At 42.0% G+C, this 19,224-nt stretch overlaps 1 protein-coding gene across 5 annotated transcripts in view; it reads right to left on the bottom strand.

Moving 5' to 3' along the window:
* Positions 1-259: 259 nt before the first annotated feature.
* Positions 260-19,224, bottom strand: part of RAI14 (retinoic acid induced 14) — a 450,945-nt gene continuing 431,980 nt past the window's right edge. For all 5 annotated transcript variants that reach the window (XM_078674923.1, XM_078674924.1, XM_078674926.1 and 2 more), the window contains 3 exons: positions 17,189-17,338; positions 4,235-4,300; positions 260-3,064 (listed from right to left, as the gene is read on the bottom strand). In XM_078674923.1, the coding sequence (XP_078531049.1) occupies positions 2,987-3,064; positions 4,235-4,300; positions 17,189-17,338 (294 nt within the window). In that variant the 3' untranslated portion in view covers positions 260-2,986. The remainder of the gene's footprint in view (positions 3,065-4,234; positions 4,301-17,188; positions 17,339-19,224) is intronic.

The raw sequence follows: 19,224 nt of genomic DNA, 5'->3' as shown, positions 1-19,224 counted from the left end.
TGAGCTACAAGAACAGGAAGATAAGTCAAAACATACTGGAAATGTGTTTATATTATATGACATGAAGCAAGTTATACAACTGTTCATGGAAACTTTAGAAATTCCTTCACTTTAACAAACATGATCAAGACTGTTGTTTATTTTCAGTATCCAGATAGAGTAGTAAAACAAGATTGCGATGGTTACAGCAAGCAAGAAGGCTACCTCGTCAGTCACTATTAATGTAGTGCAAATATCAATTTCAAAAATTGGAAAGGAATACAAAAATGGAAACAACATTTATTTTTCTCCATAATCTTGTTGCAAATTACACTGAAAGACAAATTGCATACTAAATTGTAAACTTTCCAAGATGTCACAAAGATAAAAGGTTGTAATAAATACACATTACAAAAAAGTTGATAGGCAAAGCTATCTGGAGATGCGTAAAATAAGTCCCCATCAAGTGTAGTTTTAATTTACTTCAACGCTTAAAAAATATTCTAGTGCTTTGTGAAAAGGTTCTTTGGAGCATTTTCAAAGTCGGAATTGAGTCATATAAATGCGACCTACTTTAGGCAGTTACTAGAAAAGAATGCAAAACCATATTGGCTACAAAAACCCAAACTCCTTTTGTCATCATCTGTCATAACAAGCAGTTTAGTAATCAAAGAGCCACAAAAGAACACATCACAGAGTGAGCACAAATTAGGCACACAATCAAGGAGACTACGTGTATAGGTGTCAAAGTAATCTCATTTAACACTGAAACTCTTTTCTGTACTGCGCCACCCAAGTGTCAGAAAACAACTGTACGATCCATTCGAAAATTTGTATATTGCATAGTTGCACTATTACTAGTTTATATCATCGTCACTACATAGTGTGTAGAGTTTGCCGCAGGAAGATAACCTAAAGGATCAGAATAGCTATATCTTTTCAAAATATGACATTTCTACTCTTCCCTCTTTTCAGTGTTAATGTGAAATGCTCTTCTAGTTTGACACTTTGTCAGTTCTAACAATCTATTGGCACCATTTTTTTGGCCACTTTGCCCAAAATTGTGCATCTCTTTTTAACAGGTCGATTTACAGGTTTATGAAATAAAGGGAGAAGCTGCTTTAGCTTGATAACACCGTGTAACATGTGAGCATTTGCCTGCTTTATTTGTATGTTGACAGTTGTCCATTTATGATATAAGCATACAAACTAGATGCTTCTGGTTGAGAAATAAAGTAAAATAGAGCACTCCCATGCTGGGGATGTCAGAGTTTCCAATGGGACTAGCCATAAATTCTGTCATTCTACATTTTTTAATCCAGTCCAGTATTATGCAAAATAGATTCTTGGTGTCATTTGAGTAAAAATCAATAAATCCCTTTTTTCGAATACGGCAACTGAAAATCTAAATTGAGATTCCCTAGAACGTTTTCTGTGACTAAAACCGTATTAAGAAATGTTATCCAGCCATAATGTTAGATCAATATATGACAGTATTGGCGTTTTATATACTTCACGTGCTGGCAATGCAAGTGGAGGACTTGTGGGGTGAGGTGGAATGCAGGATAATCTAGTTCTGTTTTGATTTTGTGCCAGTTTTGTATAATTATTACGACAAGTATACGTTTAAAACAGGAAATGTTATTGCTAGCATGTACACAGATGCATACAATTGCGGAAATCCCAGTTGACTAGTTATATGGATTCTCCAGGATTCAGTTGTCAGGTATTGTAAACTCGATTGCAAAGGATGCCTGTTACAGGCAAACACCAACAAAAACTAACAGACCTGTAGTAGACACCAATGCAATTTAAATTCAATCTCTTGAGGCAACTAGAACTGGAATTTAGAAAAAAGGAACATAAATGATTATTAGATTTAAATGTTTCTCAACCATTATTTTATTAACAATGCTGTAGACTGCAATGTCTGAATCGAAGTGGACGTCATTACCCACAGACCAGTGGATAGCAGCAGCACAATTGTCAAAGTTCTTCTAAAACTTTATAAACGTTTTAGTAAAGCCTGCTACCTTAACATGATAATGAACTGTTTCTTTGATTGCAGTCCAGAAAGCACCCAGGTGCTTCTGAGCACAATACATTTCTCACAACCGGCTCACTTTTGAAAGTAGAAGTGTAAGAATCCAAGCGAACAAGCGGCTGCAATACTGATCATCTGTCCACCACAAATTTAACACTGAAAGGGATGAAAAACAATTTTAAACAGTTTTTGAATATTCATGAATAAGGTTGATGGAAAGTAGCCAAGTCAAGATGAAATTTTTCCCACTGCAAAGATTCCTTCAACTTAGATGCACAACCTGAACCACAAATGTATCCTATTTTTATGGTCTGACACACGTTTCCAATCTTGTTTATAGAACGTAAAAGAGTGTAAGCAAGTTTTTACTTGTACCCAAGTTTCTGCCTTAGAATACATGTTTTTCTTTAGTTGCTTATTTACACATTAACATTGTGGAATGAGAGATTTTACTACAGTAAACATCTCACTGCACCTACTATGTTAGGCCTGCATTTAGCAGAAGCACCTCCATTTATTGTTGTTGACTTCCAAGTAGACACTTAAATTCCATATTTGAAAAGTTACCGCACACTGTTCAAAGGTATGTATTTTAATGTTAGTGTACTGACACTCTTGAATCAGGTCAGGGCTTCATTGGAGGAGAGAAGAGTTTCTGCTAATCTCTTTAATGACATGACAAGCATATGCACAGTCAATTAAATGTTCTTTGTCCTAAAACAGGAAGGGTACATTGGTAGGCTTTCCATCTGAATGGACTTCTGAAAGAGCTTCCAGTACCGGACCTCAACACTTGCAGTACAAATGGCAGTGAGACCTGTTCAGACAGTATACATCCAGTCAGCCAACACAGAACTGTCCTGCTTGTTGGGGCTTCTTACTCCTGTTCCGATCAGGGAGCTTGGAGATGGACGATACATGGGCAGTGCCACCACTGGAGTCGATGTGTGGTAAGTGTTCACATCACTTCTTTAGTGATTGAGTTTTGCACATTGTTAATATCTGTTTAAGTACTTTTTGAACATCTTCATCCATTTGACCCTAAACAATAAAAAATGTAATTGAGAAACGAAAAACAGAAAATAAGCAAAATGAGATTATGTCAGTTCTCTAATTTTCAACAGCTAGAGACATTAATTGCAACATGCAAGTTAGAGTGCAATACTTGTATTGATCAAAAATATGTTGATTTCTTCTACTCTAGATAAAAAAAATATTTTTGGGGAGTATTGCTTTACATCCATCTTGAAATGAGATTTCTACTCACCAATCTAGTCACATTTCACAAGAGGCTTAGAGTGAACATTTTCTTTTTGGGCCTTCTTTGCTTGGTACAAATATTCACTTGTATTGTCTCTCAAAAATACCTTTTTAGTTGTGTTTAGTTTTAAATTTATTGACTGAACCCATCTGTTTGAACATTATTTTACAACAAATGCTGCATAACCATTTGTTCATAATTTCTATCAACCATGAATGGGAGCAGAGGTAGTAACGACAGTGTTTCAAAGGCAAAGCCAGATGATGGCCCCAACATAAGCAGCCAGTCAGAGTACCATATCGAGCAAGTATGCATACATTTTTAACTGTAGTAAGATTATTTACCTGTAGCAAAGGTTAACAGACGTTCAGACTTAACAGGTGAACCTATTGGAGGCCTCTCACTGGTCACCAATTAAAAGCACAATGACCTAAGTTTAAGAAAGAAAACTACAGGGCCCATGATCTAGAACAACACCCCATATCCGTCAATCCCTCTACCCTTCTGGAATTTTAGAAATAGATAAATAAAATACTCTTGAAAGAAACCTTCACCACAACACAGTCAATAGTCTCCCAGCTCAAAACACAGCAGCCCAGTCTATATTCACTCCCTGGGTGATCTACCACCTTCAAAAGCTCGACTGCCATCAGCTAGGTTATCACTATATAATTTGTCAAGAATATACAAACACATACAAACAATTCAACAATTTACATAAAATAAATAATAAAAATGGCCTGATGTTTTTGAAAGCAATATAGTAATCCTAAACAGTAAGATCAGTTACTCGCTTAGTTCAATAAAATGGAGAAGGAATCAACAGAGAAATGTGGGAAGCAAGTAACAGATCGACCTATTTCCACAGTTAATTTCCTCTGGAAGGACAAATGGTGTCTGCAGAATGGTGCTAGACTGACACTGTAGAATTGTATGGTACATAGCTATACCTGGACAGCGTAAAGAAGGTGCTTCCTGTAAACTGATACTATTTCTTGGTGCTGCTTCTTGGACTCCTGAAAATACAGAAGGGAATCATCAACTTACTTTATAAATCTCCATCGTTCATGTTTCCTACTTTAATGTTTGTCCTCATCATCCTATATTTTAGATCTGCAGAGCTTTCACACATTTTTATTGCTGACATTCATGCCATTTCATTCTGCAGTACTACATAAAAAAACCTTATATTACTCTAAACACTTCTTACAGCAGCCTAGCTCATTTTAGAATATGTAGAAAATATTGTCATTTGTCTGTTAATATCTCAACATCAGCATTGTCTCCAAACATTCCATATCAGTGATATTTTGAGGTACTCCTGGACATCTCATCCAAGGCTTCCAGGGATCAGTGTAGCTGATTAGGCCTCTTTATAGAATGAGGAACATGATTCAGCTCAAGCACACAAAATAGAAAAATAAATAAACTGTAACGAAAGTAAAGAAATTAATGAGGCTACTTTTCCTCGTTTCAACAAATCCACTAGCTAGACTAGAGCTAGAGGGTAGATTTTATATTGGCGAGTAAGTAAACAATATCCACATGTTAATATATTTGCGTGTTCAATTCCCTTAGTTTTTATGAAAAGTGGTGATATTCTTCTAAAGGTCCTGTTGCTACATTTTGTTTTGTATTATTTGCATATTTATACATAATTTTATGTTGGACCGGACTCATTATTCTTCGAAACTTTATTCTGTTCATACAATCATATGGTTTAGAAAAGCCATCGAAAGCAATTTAGCATTCACCCTAATCTTAAATCTCTTTAATCCAACATTTATTAGCCATTGCGGACTGCACTTCATAGTGTCATATTCTGCACATTTTCTGTTCATTTATGTGCAGGCCTCCTCACATGCATCATTGAAAACCTTCACATGATTGTGAAGTATGTAGACAGGACCATCCTCAACTAATCAAAATGTGAATATAACCAGCCCACCCAAGTTCCTTCATAGGCTCTTCAAAAAGCAGCAATCTCAATTAACACATCTTTCTGGTCCTTGAATCAACCTCTGGCTCTATGCTATCAGGCTATCAGAGGAAATGATGCATATACTACCCAAGCCATATTCTAAGATCTTTTTTTCATCTAGCATTCATTTCTTCTGCTTGGAAAACCCACATTGCTACGTCTATGATGCACCCCACTTAGAATAATCAACCAAAAAACCTACCATGAATAAATGGGTTGTCCATAAAACCACGATCTCTACTACGACACAATAAAAAAGATATGCAATTTCTTGTAGATAAGGTGAGAAGGCAACAGACACTGTTAAAAAAAACATTATGGCACCATTTGACAATGCCCAACAGGTCCCAGGCCAACACAGTGGCTATATGAAGGGAATAGACCTTACACACTTCACTAGTGCACAGAGCTTGTGTCAGGTCTCTCCTTGATCAAAGGAATAGGACAAAGGAAACTATGCCCACTGCGAGGTGGGAATAACACATTTAAGAATGCCTCATATGCCCCATAACAAATAGGCGCGGGGGGGGGCGGGGCGCGATGCCAAAGTTCATGGCTCTTTTTGCCCGCTCCACTATCCTTCACCATCTGGGCAGAATCCACTCCTATTGCGGCTTCTGTTGGACTCTATATAATGTTATCTTGTGTTTGGTGCCCCCGAAAGGGATGTCCCTAATATCTCCTGATTGTCGGATGGTATGGCTAATGGCTCAACCACAAGGGCAAAAAGCAGGGAGGAAAGGGGGCAGCCCTGTTTAGTGTGTCTACGTATATGTATTGGTTGCGTGAGCTGACCATTTACCTTAACCTGCGCTTGAGGAGAGGTGTATGACACCAGGATTCCGGAGACCATTGTGGGCCCCAGTCCTATTTTCTGGCGGATCGCCTGTAAGAAGCCCCAATCCACCCGGCTAGGCTTCTTAACTGTTTATCGACTGCGCGCTGTCGCAATGGACGTAATGATGCCCCTAATAGTTGCCTTGAAGGCTTCCCACAGGACAGAGTGGGGGTTTCAGGGAGGTCGTTGGATGAGATTGCTGTCCGCAACCCCACCACATATACAGGATCGCACATTATATGGGGAGCTAATTGCCATCGAGGGGTAGGGCGGGTTAGGTTTGTGTGTTTTTACAGTAGTAATTCCAGATGGGCATGGTCTGAGATGGAGATACCGGACATAGCGACAGATATCACGTCCCATGCAAGTGACTGGGAGAAGAAGATTTAATCTATGCGGCAGTATGAGTGGTGCACGTGAGAATAGTAGGAGTAATCTTGCGCGTCTATAGAGTGGTAGCGCCAAGCATCTATAAGGCCTAAGTCGGTGAGGGTTCACTTCAGTGCAGCAGTCATCGCCCCAGTACCCTGGAAAGAGCTCGAGCTACGGTCTAGGTGTGGGTCACCCCCTAGTATTAATTTGTTCCCTTCATGCGCCACTTGTTCTCTCAGCAAGTCTCTAAGGTAGATCTCTTGTGCTTGGTTGGGTGTGTATATGTTGAAAAGGGTGAGAGACCGTGTCCCATGTTGGATGTCGACTTTAATGTACTGTCTCATCCGGTCTCTCACTATCCGTGATATACCTAGACTCATCCCGACCTTCCACAGTATTGCAACCCCAGTTGTCTTAGTTGGGGAGGATGCTCAGTATTGTGTCGGGTACCAGGGGTGGTTCATACGGTGTGTATCCAATTGCAGGAGATGAGTCTCGTGTTGAAATAGGATATCCAGGTCTTGATTGAGCGATTAGCCCCACACCTGGTTCCTGTTATTGGAGCTGTTGAGGCCCTTCATATTAAGGGAAAGGATTTTAGCACAAGAATAGGTGTCCATTAGTGGAGTAAGGTGTGGTCACTAAAGATGTTCGTTTGGTCTATGAGGAGGCCCGTCCCAAGCGTCGCCTGAAGGTGTTGATCCCTAGTATGTTTTATTGTTGCCAGGAGAGGGAGTAGCGGCTGAATGAATATGTGAGAATAAAAACCAGGGCCAATTCCAGCAGAGAAAAGCCTTAACAATTTCCAAATGGTGTTTATCTCCAATCAAGGGGGCAGCCCGATTCAGATTTGTCTTCCACTCCCACCTCCCATTGGAATAGGAAAAAATGAAAAAGAGAAGGAAAAATAAATAAAAATCAATAACAATAAGAGGCCAACAGGGCCAACAAGTTCCATTACAGTCCAAGAATGGCCCCAGTGCCGAGGCATGGGTTATTTCAGAGATGTCACTCTCCTAAAGGTAGGAGTGGATAGAGCGGGCTAAAGAGAAAGGATACGCCTCAGCTCAAAGATCTCGTCTTCTGCTGCCAGCCTGTGCCCAGGCAAGGGGGAGGTCCCTTCATTACCCTTAGTTCTGTATTCGTTGCTGGATTTTGGATTGAGATAGGTCTGCTAATAGTAGGTGGTGTCAGAGTTCAGCTGCTGATTCTGCCTGTGTAGTTGTTCTCAAATGCATAAGTTCGAGGTGTTGCCCCTCCTTGCTTGTAACAAGTGCGCTAAGCTTGGGGCATGTTCAGGATATGCAAGGGTTGCATAGTTTGAGTACTTCTGGTATGTCAACAATGTTATACAGTGGCCGCTGGGGAAGGAGAGGGTGACTTTCCATCTTCCATGGTTAGGAGGTTTTTTATGATGTCTTGCTTGGTTCGGGCGGAGGACTGTTCCCTGCCCAGGTCCCAGTCGCAGCCTGAACACCGGGAACCATTCTCCGGGCGTGCAGATTCTCTAGCTGAGGAGTACAGGGGAGAGGGGCTGGACTCTCTAGAAGGCAGGGAGAGCTGTAGGAGTGGTTTGGTCTCCAGCTAGGAGTGCATTGCTCGGCATTTTCCATCCCAGGTGAAAATTAGGGCAATGGGGTGACCCCATTGATATTTAATATCCAGATCACGTAGCTTATCTGTGATTGGCTTGAAGTCCCTGCGCCGTCGCAACGTTACTGGGGCGATGTCTTGATAAAGTTGAACAGTGTATCCCTTATGCTTTAGTTCTGACTTGTTTTGAGAAGCTTTCAATATTGCTTCTTTTTCCGTTAAGAAGTGTACCCTTGCAAGGATGAATGTCTAGCACAAGATCTGAGTGTCCCAGGAGAATGGATAGTTGATGCGCTCTATCCAAAGCAGGTGGGGAGGCGTCATCATCATCTCTAATTTTGTGGAGAAATTCTGCTGTGAACACCATAATATCTGGGCACTCTGCTACTTAAGGGGCGCCTCTGATTCGGAGGTTGTTTCTCCTGCTTCTGTTTTCCAAATCCTCTTGTTTTATCTGGAGTTCAATATGCTGATCTTCCAATGTAGCCATTGGCTTACAGAGATTCTCTTGCTCCTCCGTCCGAATGTCTACAGTATATTCTAACATGTTGCCTCGTTCCTCAATCTCAGTAATATCCCTCTTCAGTCCTTTGAGGCATGTTTTAAATTCGGTTTTGAGAGAGACAATTTATGATTTAATTTCTTGGAGAAAAGTATTCATGTAGATTTGCGTGAGTGGGTTGGTCGACACTTCCGACAAGAACGCCATAGGAGCAGGAGTCGGGGGCCAGATTTGTTCCACAGGGAAGTAACTGAATTTTCTTTGGTCAGGCTTGGAGCAGTGTCCTTACCCACTTTGGTGCGCAGCATGTTCCATAGAATGTGGCCCTTTCAAATCCACCCAGGTCACCTACACCATCTCCAGACGTCTCTGATTCAGCCCCAGGTATCCCCAACAGACAGCGATCAGTGTGGTCCTCTATCTGTGTGATGCACCCAGGTAGGTCACGGTCGGATGTTACAAGGGCCTCAGTCTATTTCTGAATGTGCTGGCACTCCGTAGGATTCCGTGCTGCAGTGGCTCTGTAGGGCCCGGTACCTACGAGGGAAGCCCCATTGGGAGTACACATGGGTTGGCAAAGTGAAGGGAAAGGCAGGCTCAAGCAGGGGACCCCAGAGTGCCACAGATTGCCAGGGAGATCAAATCTCAGTCTATTGCAGGGTGAGGCGGGGGGCTGTGTCGCACCCCAGATGTTATGGAAGAGACAGGAGGGGCCGTCTCCACTTCTTGATCCCACAGTCGAATCCCCTGCACTCGGGCAACAATACTCTACTATGCAAGGGCCCAGGTTTATAGACTTGGTAGCAGGCCCAGGGAGCTAGCAAACAGTGCATGAACGGAGGTGGGGATGAAATCCCACTGCACAAACTAGCAGCCGATCACCTCTCACCTTTTCCAGGCGATCAGCTTTCCGCAAAATGTCCCCGTCCCCTGAAATTGCAGGCCCAAGCCACCTAGATCGGCTCTCTTTGGGGTATAATTCAGGGTTCTACACCATGCCCCACACCCCCAGGGCTTGCCCGCTAAGCCCCCGAGGTCCAGGGAGTCCCTCCAGTCCTGCTGCGTAAGACATAGGGCCAGTCTCTCAGCGGTAGATGATGCAGTTCTCTGGGGCGATAACTGTTATGGCCCCTACCAACAGGATCGCTACCTCTGTAGGATCAGCAGTTTCTGGCTTAGCTTGCAAGATGGCTCAGCAGGCATCCAAAACTAAAAGCCGTCTGCAGGCGGGCGGGGGGGGCTTCAATTACCTATGTCGGCTCCTATGGGTGTCTATGTGTGTGGCGGGGCCGTTCACAATGCATATATATGCCTAAGCCTCCCCTAGGCCGCCGTCCAACTACCTCACTTTTAGTGTGCACAGGGCCAGGCGCCTCTCCCAGACCGGGCCGGACCCCAATACCGTCAACAGACAATCACTCATGGGCACAGGGATCGCCCCCCGTTGCAGACTCCACCCGTCGCTGCACAGCAGTCCCGCTCATCTCAATCAAGACCACCGCCAGCTCCCGGTATTGTGGGCAGGAAGTCGCTCGTCTTCGCCACCAATGTGCTGCGTTCTCCAGGAGGGCCTCTGCTGCTGCTGGTGATGCGGCCTCTGTCGTTCTGCCTCTTGCGGTCCGCCACGGCGAGGCAATCGCTATTGCCGGAAAGAGGAGTCTTCAGAGCGCGCCCTGCTCAGTGACGCCGCTGCGGCAGTTAAGATGGCGACTGCAATCCGGCGGCTAGCTCTGTCCCGGAGGACCGCTGGGGAGCCCCGATCGGGGGGTGATGCGTCCCCGAACTATCCACTGCCTCCACGAGTATGCAAAGAGCCCTCAAGATGAACTCCCCGTTGTCACAATGCTGTAGATATGGCTCTAACAGGCAGCAGGAACATGGAGACCTCTCGGAACACGTCCTACTCCATGCGCTGCTAAGCCGTGCCCCCCCCGTGTTTTATTTTAAACCTCCAATTACTAGTCTACCGTGCATCATAATTGGTTACAGGAATATCTGTGTGGATGTTTCCAGGTAAATATATATATACATATTGTGATCAAGATCGCAGTTTGCAATCGATACGCGTCATGGCAGGTACTATGCCTGAGCTATGCCGGAGATTTCACGAAATGAAATAAATTGGTTACAGGAATATCTGTGAGGATGTTTCCAGATAAATATATATATATATTTATATTGTGATCAAGATCGCAGTTTGCAATCGATACGTGTCATGGCAGGCACTATGCCTGAGCTATGCTGGAGATTTCACGAAATGAAATAAATCACTGCAACCAAAGAACTATTGGAGTCAGCTATATCTTTTTGCACAATGAGGTCAGTACCTGGGAGGTCCAGTTGTGGAAACAGATGGGCCAGGACTGGTTGAATATATATATATATATATATATATATATATATATATATATATATATATATATATATATATATATATATATATATATATAATATAGCAGGGATTAACGATAATGTATTTTACTATTACAGCTATGCTTGCCCGTAAATGCATTTAAGCAGATATTGGACAAATAACATTTATTTTACATTTTTTCATGTATAGAAACAGATCTTTGAAACAGTAACAAATGGAAGAAATTGACGAACGATAAATATTTCTTTTATGTCTATTTATGCACAGTCACTTTAAATAGAGGTGTGTCTCACGACATTATTGTCATGTGGTCAAGGCAGGGATCTGCCGAAACGCGTCGTGATGGCTGGTGGCGTTTTGAAATAAACTAAGCATCACTAAACAGGGTCTACCTCGTTTTTTACTTGCAAGTCCGTGTGGAAGTTGTGGTGGAAGCGAGCCTTTGGAGCATATTGGCGCTGGTCAACTTTCCCCAGCGACGTAGACCCCGTCTTCGAAAAGCGGATCTGTGGAAAGAAGGAAAGTTACGGGTGCCGGTTCTCCTGTGAAGCTTCACGGAGTAAGGCGCCATTTACGAAACGCCCCGGAGACGGAAACCCGCGGAGCCCCCTGCCGCAGCGGAAGCATTGTCTCGTTGGGTAACGGAAGCGTTCATTTCCAGGCAGCCGAGTGAAACTCGGAGGAGCGGGAGCGAGGAGGCAGGAGTGAGCGGCGACCTTGACCAGGTACGAGACGGGCCCGAGATAGGCCGGCAGGTGGGGAGGTGTGCACCGAGTAGCCCCGAACCGATTTGGAGTTCGGTCAAGCACAGCGAAATAGGCAGCGGGTGAAATCGGCAAAAAGAGAATAAAAGAAATAGCCACCATGTCAGCGGCAACAGTACAGAGCCGAGAAAGTTTAGCTGAGGGAATGTTCTCGGACGAAGCAACACAACCGAAAGTAATTGATACAACTACCGGAGATGACAGCAATGCCGGGGGGACAGGATTAAGGGACAAATACAAGGCGCTTGAGAAGTTGATACGCAGAGAAACTGCCAAGTGATGGGAGTCAAAGTCACTCCGTAGGTACTTGGAGGTGGGTCGCATACCCAGGGGTTTGAAGATAATGATCGCCCCCAGTTATGACACGCCAAACCCAAAACTCATGGCAGATTGGGCAGAATGCAACCTAGATTCCTCACGGAGACTAGTGAAGCTATTGGTAAAGTACGCAGAAATTGACCGCGAGGAAATTCTACCCAAAATTGAAATCCTGCGCAGTGAAATTCAAGCACTGAGTGACCCGCAAACACTTAAAGTAAAGCTAAATGAGGAGATGGAACAGAGATTGCAAAAGGAGGAAGAAAAAATAAAAACACGTAAAACGTACAAATTCAGAAGGGACAAACAGGATTACGAAAACGGTCAAATATTCTCGTTTTCTAGGAAATACGATACCATGAGAAAAAACGCAGCCAGAACAAATAACCAGAATGTCGGTAAACCCCCACAACCCACGGAGGAACTAGAGCCTGAAACATCCTCAATATCAGGGTCAAGCTCGCTAATGGAAAGTGGGTCTGAAAGAGAGGGAGGTGAAGACATGGCCAATGCAGTGAAGTTAACCATGGGAGAGGAATTGGAGTATATACGGCGTAGCAGGCGGGAGACTCTTTGTCCCAGGACAGTGCAGCCGGCAAAAAACGGCGCACAAGGAGCAGGTAGGAGAGGAGGGCCGCCCAAAAACAACGCGGTGAAACGAGGAGGTTGGGGCCGGGGAGTATGGAAAAACAAACAAACTAAATAAATAAGGAAACCCCGAGTGAACAGTTAAACGCCAATACGATTATCAACTTGGCGGAGATAGATCTTTCTGTAGCTGAGAAGCAACCATTATCATTGGGTCTATCGTATTGTCCCGAAACCAACTTCCAATACACCAGAACAAGGGCAGATGTTTTCCATTTCATTAGGAAGTTGAAGTTACAAAAATTCCAAAAACTTCAGTCATCCGGCAAATCGAAAACAAATGTGGAAATGCGTCAAGGTACACTGAATCTAGTAGCCGGGGATTTTGATTTACTGGCAGTGGTACAAACTATAGTGAATATTCCTACGAACTGGCAAAGCGACATGGGGTCGCAACAAGGAGGAGGGATTCCGCCAGCATTTCCAATACTAAATACTCAGGAAATAAGGGGTCTTGGAAATAAAAAGCCGGAAACACCCTTCAAAAAAAAAAAATTCCAAATTTGTACCTGTAATGATGAAGGACTCGATCGATGTATTCAATGATGTAGTGGTGGCTCAAGTCAAGAAGTTGAATGTAAAAATTCAAATGACTAAGAGAAAGCGATCAAATCAAGAGATACAATATGGGTTATTGTTGGACAAGTTAAAGAAAGAAAATAATGTGGTCATAAGGAACTCGGACAAGGGAGGGAACATAGTACTGTGGCCTCTCTCCCAATATTTAACTGAAGCCAATAACCAATTGAATGATATCCAATGTTATCACCGCAGCTCTCCCATCAATTACAAGCATATGCAGGATGAATTGTGTAGTAAATTACTGGCGTGGAAAAGTCTGGGACTTCTAAGTATGGAAGAATTTAAATTCCTAAAAAAAGAACATCCAAGAACGCCGGTTATTTACTTCATACCGAAGATACACAAGGACAAGGAAAAGCCTCCGGGCCGGCCAATCAATGCAGCATGTGATGGCCCCCTTGAGAATCTATCAAAATATATAGATTTGTTTCTGCAAGAATATGTGCGAGAGCTTGAATCATACGTGAGGTATACTGGAGATTTTTTACTTAAGATTGGTAATGTGAAGTGGCAAGATGGATACTACTTAATAACCCTTGATGTCTCATCATTGTACACATGTATTAGGAACCCCGATGGGTTAAGGGCAGTGGAACACTTTCTCGCAAAGAGGTCAATAGAGTACACCCAACATAACAAAATGCTCATGGATATGTTGATTTTTTGTTTAAAGCATAATTTCTTTCTCTTTAATAAACAGATGTTTCGCCAGGTTCAGGGAGTTGCCATTGGGGCCAGCTTCTCCCCTAGTTACGCCTGCCTTTTTATGGGCTGGTGGGAGGAGCTGGTCCTCAGAATACATACAGGGACAACATTGTATCCTGGTTACGATATATAGATGACCTGATAATTGTTTGGAAAGGAACACTAGAGGAGGCGGAAATATTTATTAAATGCATCAACGAGAATGATGTAAATCTAAAATTCACGTCCCAAATCAGTAATTGTCAAGTATCTTTCCTTGATGTACAAGTCAACATAGAGAAAACTAAGATAAATACTACACTATACAGAAAAGAAACAGCAGGCAACACGTTGCTTCATGCAACAAGTGCGCATCCCACACACCTTATACATAGCATTCCCTACGGGGAAATGCCGAGGCTGCGCAGAATATGCAGCGATGATGGGGAATTATTTAAACACCAACAGGAAAGCAAGATAAGATTTTTAGACCGTGGATATAGTGCCAAGACGATTGAGACAGCGATTAGGAAATCGAGATTGAGGGCAAGGGAAGATCTCCTGGTAGTAGCAGGTACCCCTTCTGGTACCCCTTCAGACAACAAGGGGGAGGGGGGTACACAGACTATAAATGATACCCCCAGACTTATCCTAACTTACAGTCGTCAACATAGAGAACTGCGCAAAATTGTACAACGCAATTGGCACATAGTGAAAGACGACCCTGTGATAGGTGGTTTCCTTCCACAGTATCCGGCTATCACATATAGGAAGTCCACCTCCATGGCCGATATTTTGGTGAAAAGTAGCCCCGAGTGCAAGGATAACACGGGGTGGCCATCGGCCCGCAAGGGATTCTACAAATGCCCCAGCTGCAAAGCCTGCTCACATGGCGTAAATAAAACTTCATTTATGACAGCCTTTAGTCTGAAACCCCAAATGATCAAATACCATCTCACATGTAAGAGTGAATATGTGGTGTACATCCTAGAGTGCAGTTGCAATCTAAAGTACGTAGGTAGTACAAAGTTACCCGGCCACAAGAGGGTTTTACAGCACATTAGGGCAATAAACAGCAATGACCCAAGTTATCCTATAGCACGGCATTTCCAGGAAAGCCATGAGGGCAAACCGAAAGATTTGAAATATTATCTAATAGACACTGTCCCAATACAGAGAAGAGGAGGGGACAGGGAGGGATTGTTACGCCGGTTAGAGACCCACTACATATTATTATTAGATACTAAACAGCCAAATGGACTGAATAAGAGTGAGGACTTGTACACATATCTGGAATGACTTCCCATGGAAATGTCTATTTAACTTGAGTTTTGTATGAAGTACATAGTGAGTATAGGAAGGTATATATCTATGAAATCACACTGTTTAATTAGCAACATCTGTTCATTTTAGCTCATTGTTTTCTTAAGAATATTATGTCGAAAATGGCATGAAATTCATTCATGAAATAGGATTGTGTAAATAATTTGATATTGTGTTTTATTATATTACAATAGAGTTTTATCCATAGATATATATATTTTTCTACAAAAAGGGTTTTTATGAAGAATTTTAGCATTTAAATAAATGAATTAATTATTGACTGGCCAGCATGAAATATTGGTTTAATTAATTGTGGGAATCATTCATACGTTGCTATAAAGTTGACATTAAGGTAGCCTGGAAGACTGTCTCTAATATAAATTTGTGGATAAATTGTTGTAGGTTGTGAAAGTATAATTAGGATTAGTTTGAAACCAATTCAATGTTGAAGCATAAAGAGGTTTGGGTGCCCTGTTTTTGTCACAGTTTATCTATTTTAAGCACTTTTCTAATAAAGCACCATTATGGTAATATATAGGGGGTTCTTGGGATACAAGCTGTAAATAATAATTTTAGACAAATAAGCAAATCATATTTGAAGGTCGATGCTTTTAGTGGCAAATGTAAAAACGTCACAAAACCATGAATTGTCTCAAGATGAACATGCATGCTGAGTTATACAGAGTGGAGTGTGTTAGTACTCAGTAATCTTGTCCAGGGCACGGTGATACAATTAAAAAATGATTTTGATCGCCTAGTAATGCATTTAAACAAGCAGGGATTAACGATAATGTATTTTACAATTACAGCTATGCTTGCCCGTAAATGTATTTAAGCAGATATTGGACAAAGAAAATGTATTTTACATTTTTTCATGTATAGAAACAGATCTTTGAAACAGTAACAAATGGAAGAAATTGACGAACGATAAATATTTCTTTTATGTCTATTTATGCACAGTCACTTTAAATAGAGGTGTGTCTCACGACATTGTTGACGTGTAATCAAGGCAGGGATCTGCCGAAACGCGTTGTGATGGCTGGTGGCGTTTTGAAATAAACTAAGCAGCACTAAACAGGGTCTACCTCGTTTTTTACTTGCAAGTCGGTGTGGAAGTTGTGTTGGAAGCGAGCCTTTGGAATATATATATATATATATATATATATATATATATATATATATATATATATATATATATATATATATATATATCCTGCTAAAGTAAAGGCCCAGCACCAAGTAAATTCAGCCACTCATCTTTAATGGAAGGAGCGTGGTGACCAGTCAGCTCTGTCTAACAAAATGTTTCATTTCAGCTTCTTTCTCCTCCAAAAACCGGCACCTGGTGTCCACTTGGGTGCAATAATGCGCAAATTGAACTGACTAAACACGGCAGCTCACTTGAGGAGAATCGAGCACTACGAGTACCACAGGCCATAGCGGCGACCACGCCCAGTGGGCGGGAACTAATTATCAAAAGCAGTGCCCAGAGAAATTGCTGTGTGCTGTGCAGTTTAGCAGAGAGCCCCTGATGAAATGATGGACTCATGAAACGCGTTGGGCTGTAAACATTTTGTTGGACAGAGCTGACCTGTCATCACGCTCCTTCCATTAAAGATGAGCCTTTACTATAGCAGGCAACTCTTTTTGATAGATATATATATATATATATATATATATATATATATTGATGCAATAAGTAGATGATATAACAACAAAACAGTCCCAAAATCGTCTAATTGCATATTAATTAAAAATAAACTGAATCAATACATTCTGCCCATAACATTTCAAGTTCACCTCAAGCCATTATGTAGCAAACAGTTGGTTCGAACAAAATTTTTAGTTGCTAAGTAAATTTCAAGAGACTGCACTAAATGCTTCAACCCATCGAAATGAGGTAGAGCTTCAAAAACTAGACTTACCGTCATCTGACTTTGTAGTTGTTTCACTTGTTGCTGTAGGGCTTCGAGCTGCTGGCCCTGTCTTTTTGATGTACACGTTGAGAAGGAAAGCTGAGACAGGCTGTTTAGAGCTTCTTTAAGTTTGATCACCTCTTTCGACAGCTCATTAATCTACAAAATGGAATATAACATCAAAGTGCAATTAAAAAAATAAAAAGTTAGTCGGCTAATGCTAGCACCATCTTGGTGGTCAATTCATACATTTGATGATGACAATAATTTGTGTCATAAAATAAAAGTGCACGCCCTTAATAAAGTAATGGCGCCTCCAGTACCATTTATGAACAGCCCCCAGTGCTCTCAAGATTGGGCTACAGTAACTTCCTTCACATGCCTTAGAAGCTCAGACCTACAAACACAAGCATTCACAAAACGAAGGGCAAATTTCTGGGTCCACCTTTTATCTACACTCCACTACTAACACTACTCCACACAGAAATCCTGCATTAAATCCAAATGCCTCTACACCAATGAAATAATCCGGTATACAATTTATAGTCTCCACATCCACAATGGGTGTTCTTTCGGAGCAGGCACTTTTCATTACTTTAACTACTTTCAACTCCAACGTGGCATCATCCAATATCTACCGAAGTTGATGAAGATCTTGAAAACAGAACCTTTCTCCAAAGTAATTTCTTTCAAAGTCAACACATGGCCTTCTGTTCTCTACAGTGTCCACAGCCATGGGAGACAATGCCAACCGCTAATCCCAAGGCGCAAAACCTTTCAAACCAAGACAAGAATGTGGTATTCAGTGCACTCTGCAAGAACATATCGCCTTCCATCAACTCCCAGTTTAACAAGCACTGGAGTGTGCCCCTCTATCATTTGTATGGAAAGTGGACAATAAAACACCACATGTACTTCCGACCCTGACAACACTGCTGGACCTCAGTGGCCTAATGCTAGGTACATACTATGGCACACAGTGCACGATGCTCAGGCTCAGAAACAGTGTAGTTACATGACCAAGGAAGGTAACAGCACTAGATCAAAGCACAACATGAAACACATCTGGACTGGTGTCATCACCTGATAACTACAAACCCAAGCAGGGAGAGAGGTTCTTAAGACCTATTCTTGTGTCTTCCCTATCAATTATTAAACACACCGTAAAGAAGCACAGGGCTTTGCATATCTGTCAATACTGATTTCTGACAGAGGTGCCGCTGGGAATTCCAAGACCCTCACTCGCTTAATCGTGGCATGCCTCATCATCGAGCATTCGAACACTCAAACTCATCTGGGCTGTAATAGGCTACAACCCACATTTTGGGAGCAAGGTTTTTTTGTGCTGTTCTGGAGGAAGAGAAAATCTACCACTGCCAGAGAAAACTAAAGCCTTCAGTATCCCTTAGCACTGTTTTACATGGGCAGGTTCTGTCCGGTACGGAGTACCTGCATTTGTTAAATTTGAGAGAGTGAGTACCTGCACTTCTCAGCGCTGTTGCAACACATCTAACGGGAGAGTACTGGCACTTCTCAGGAACAAACAAGTACTCTGGATATTGAGTAACTGCACTTTTATTTTTCTAATTAAAAGACTGTTCATAGGTATTGCTTAATTTGAGTAGGGCTTAAGACCTACATCAATTTTATGACAGGTGTAGTCATATGTATGAATTCGTTTTGACAGCTGTCAGACACGTTTCACTCCATTTAGTTGTGCTAACTCCTAACATTCATGAGATGAACTTCATCTCTACTTATGCAGTGGGAGCAATCTGATATGGGTTGTACCGAACAGTAATAACTAGATATAGTTAATTGCTCTCTTGGGCTAAGTACGGTGTGATTCTTTTCTTTCAGGACCTCTGGGTGACTCTGAAACAGTAAACTAAGTGGCAGATGTATCATTCGTTTTTTTTGTTGCAAACGCTGCGATTCGCAAAAAAGCAGCGTTTGCGACAAAAAAATCGGCAAATGCGATGTATGAACAAAATCGCATCGCAAAATTAAGGAATAGCAAAATGTGCAATTCCTTAATTTTGCGC

This window comes from Lissotriton helveticus, chromosome 2_1 (assembly GCF_964261635.1).
Source record: "Lissotriton helveticus chromosome 2_1, aLisHel1.1, whole genome shotgun sequence".
In the NCBI taxonomy this organism is placed as follows: domain Eukaryota; kingdom Metazoa; phylum Chordata; class Amphibia; order Caudata; family Salamandridae; genus Lissotriton; species Lissotriton helveticus.
Note: the sequence above shows the minus strand (reverse complement) of the source record. Positions and strands in the feature narration are given on the sequence as shown.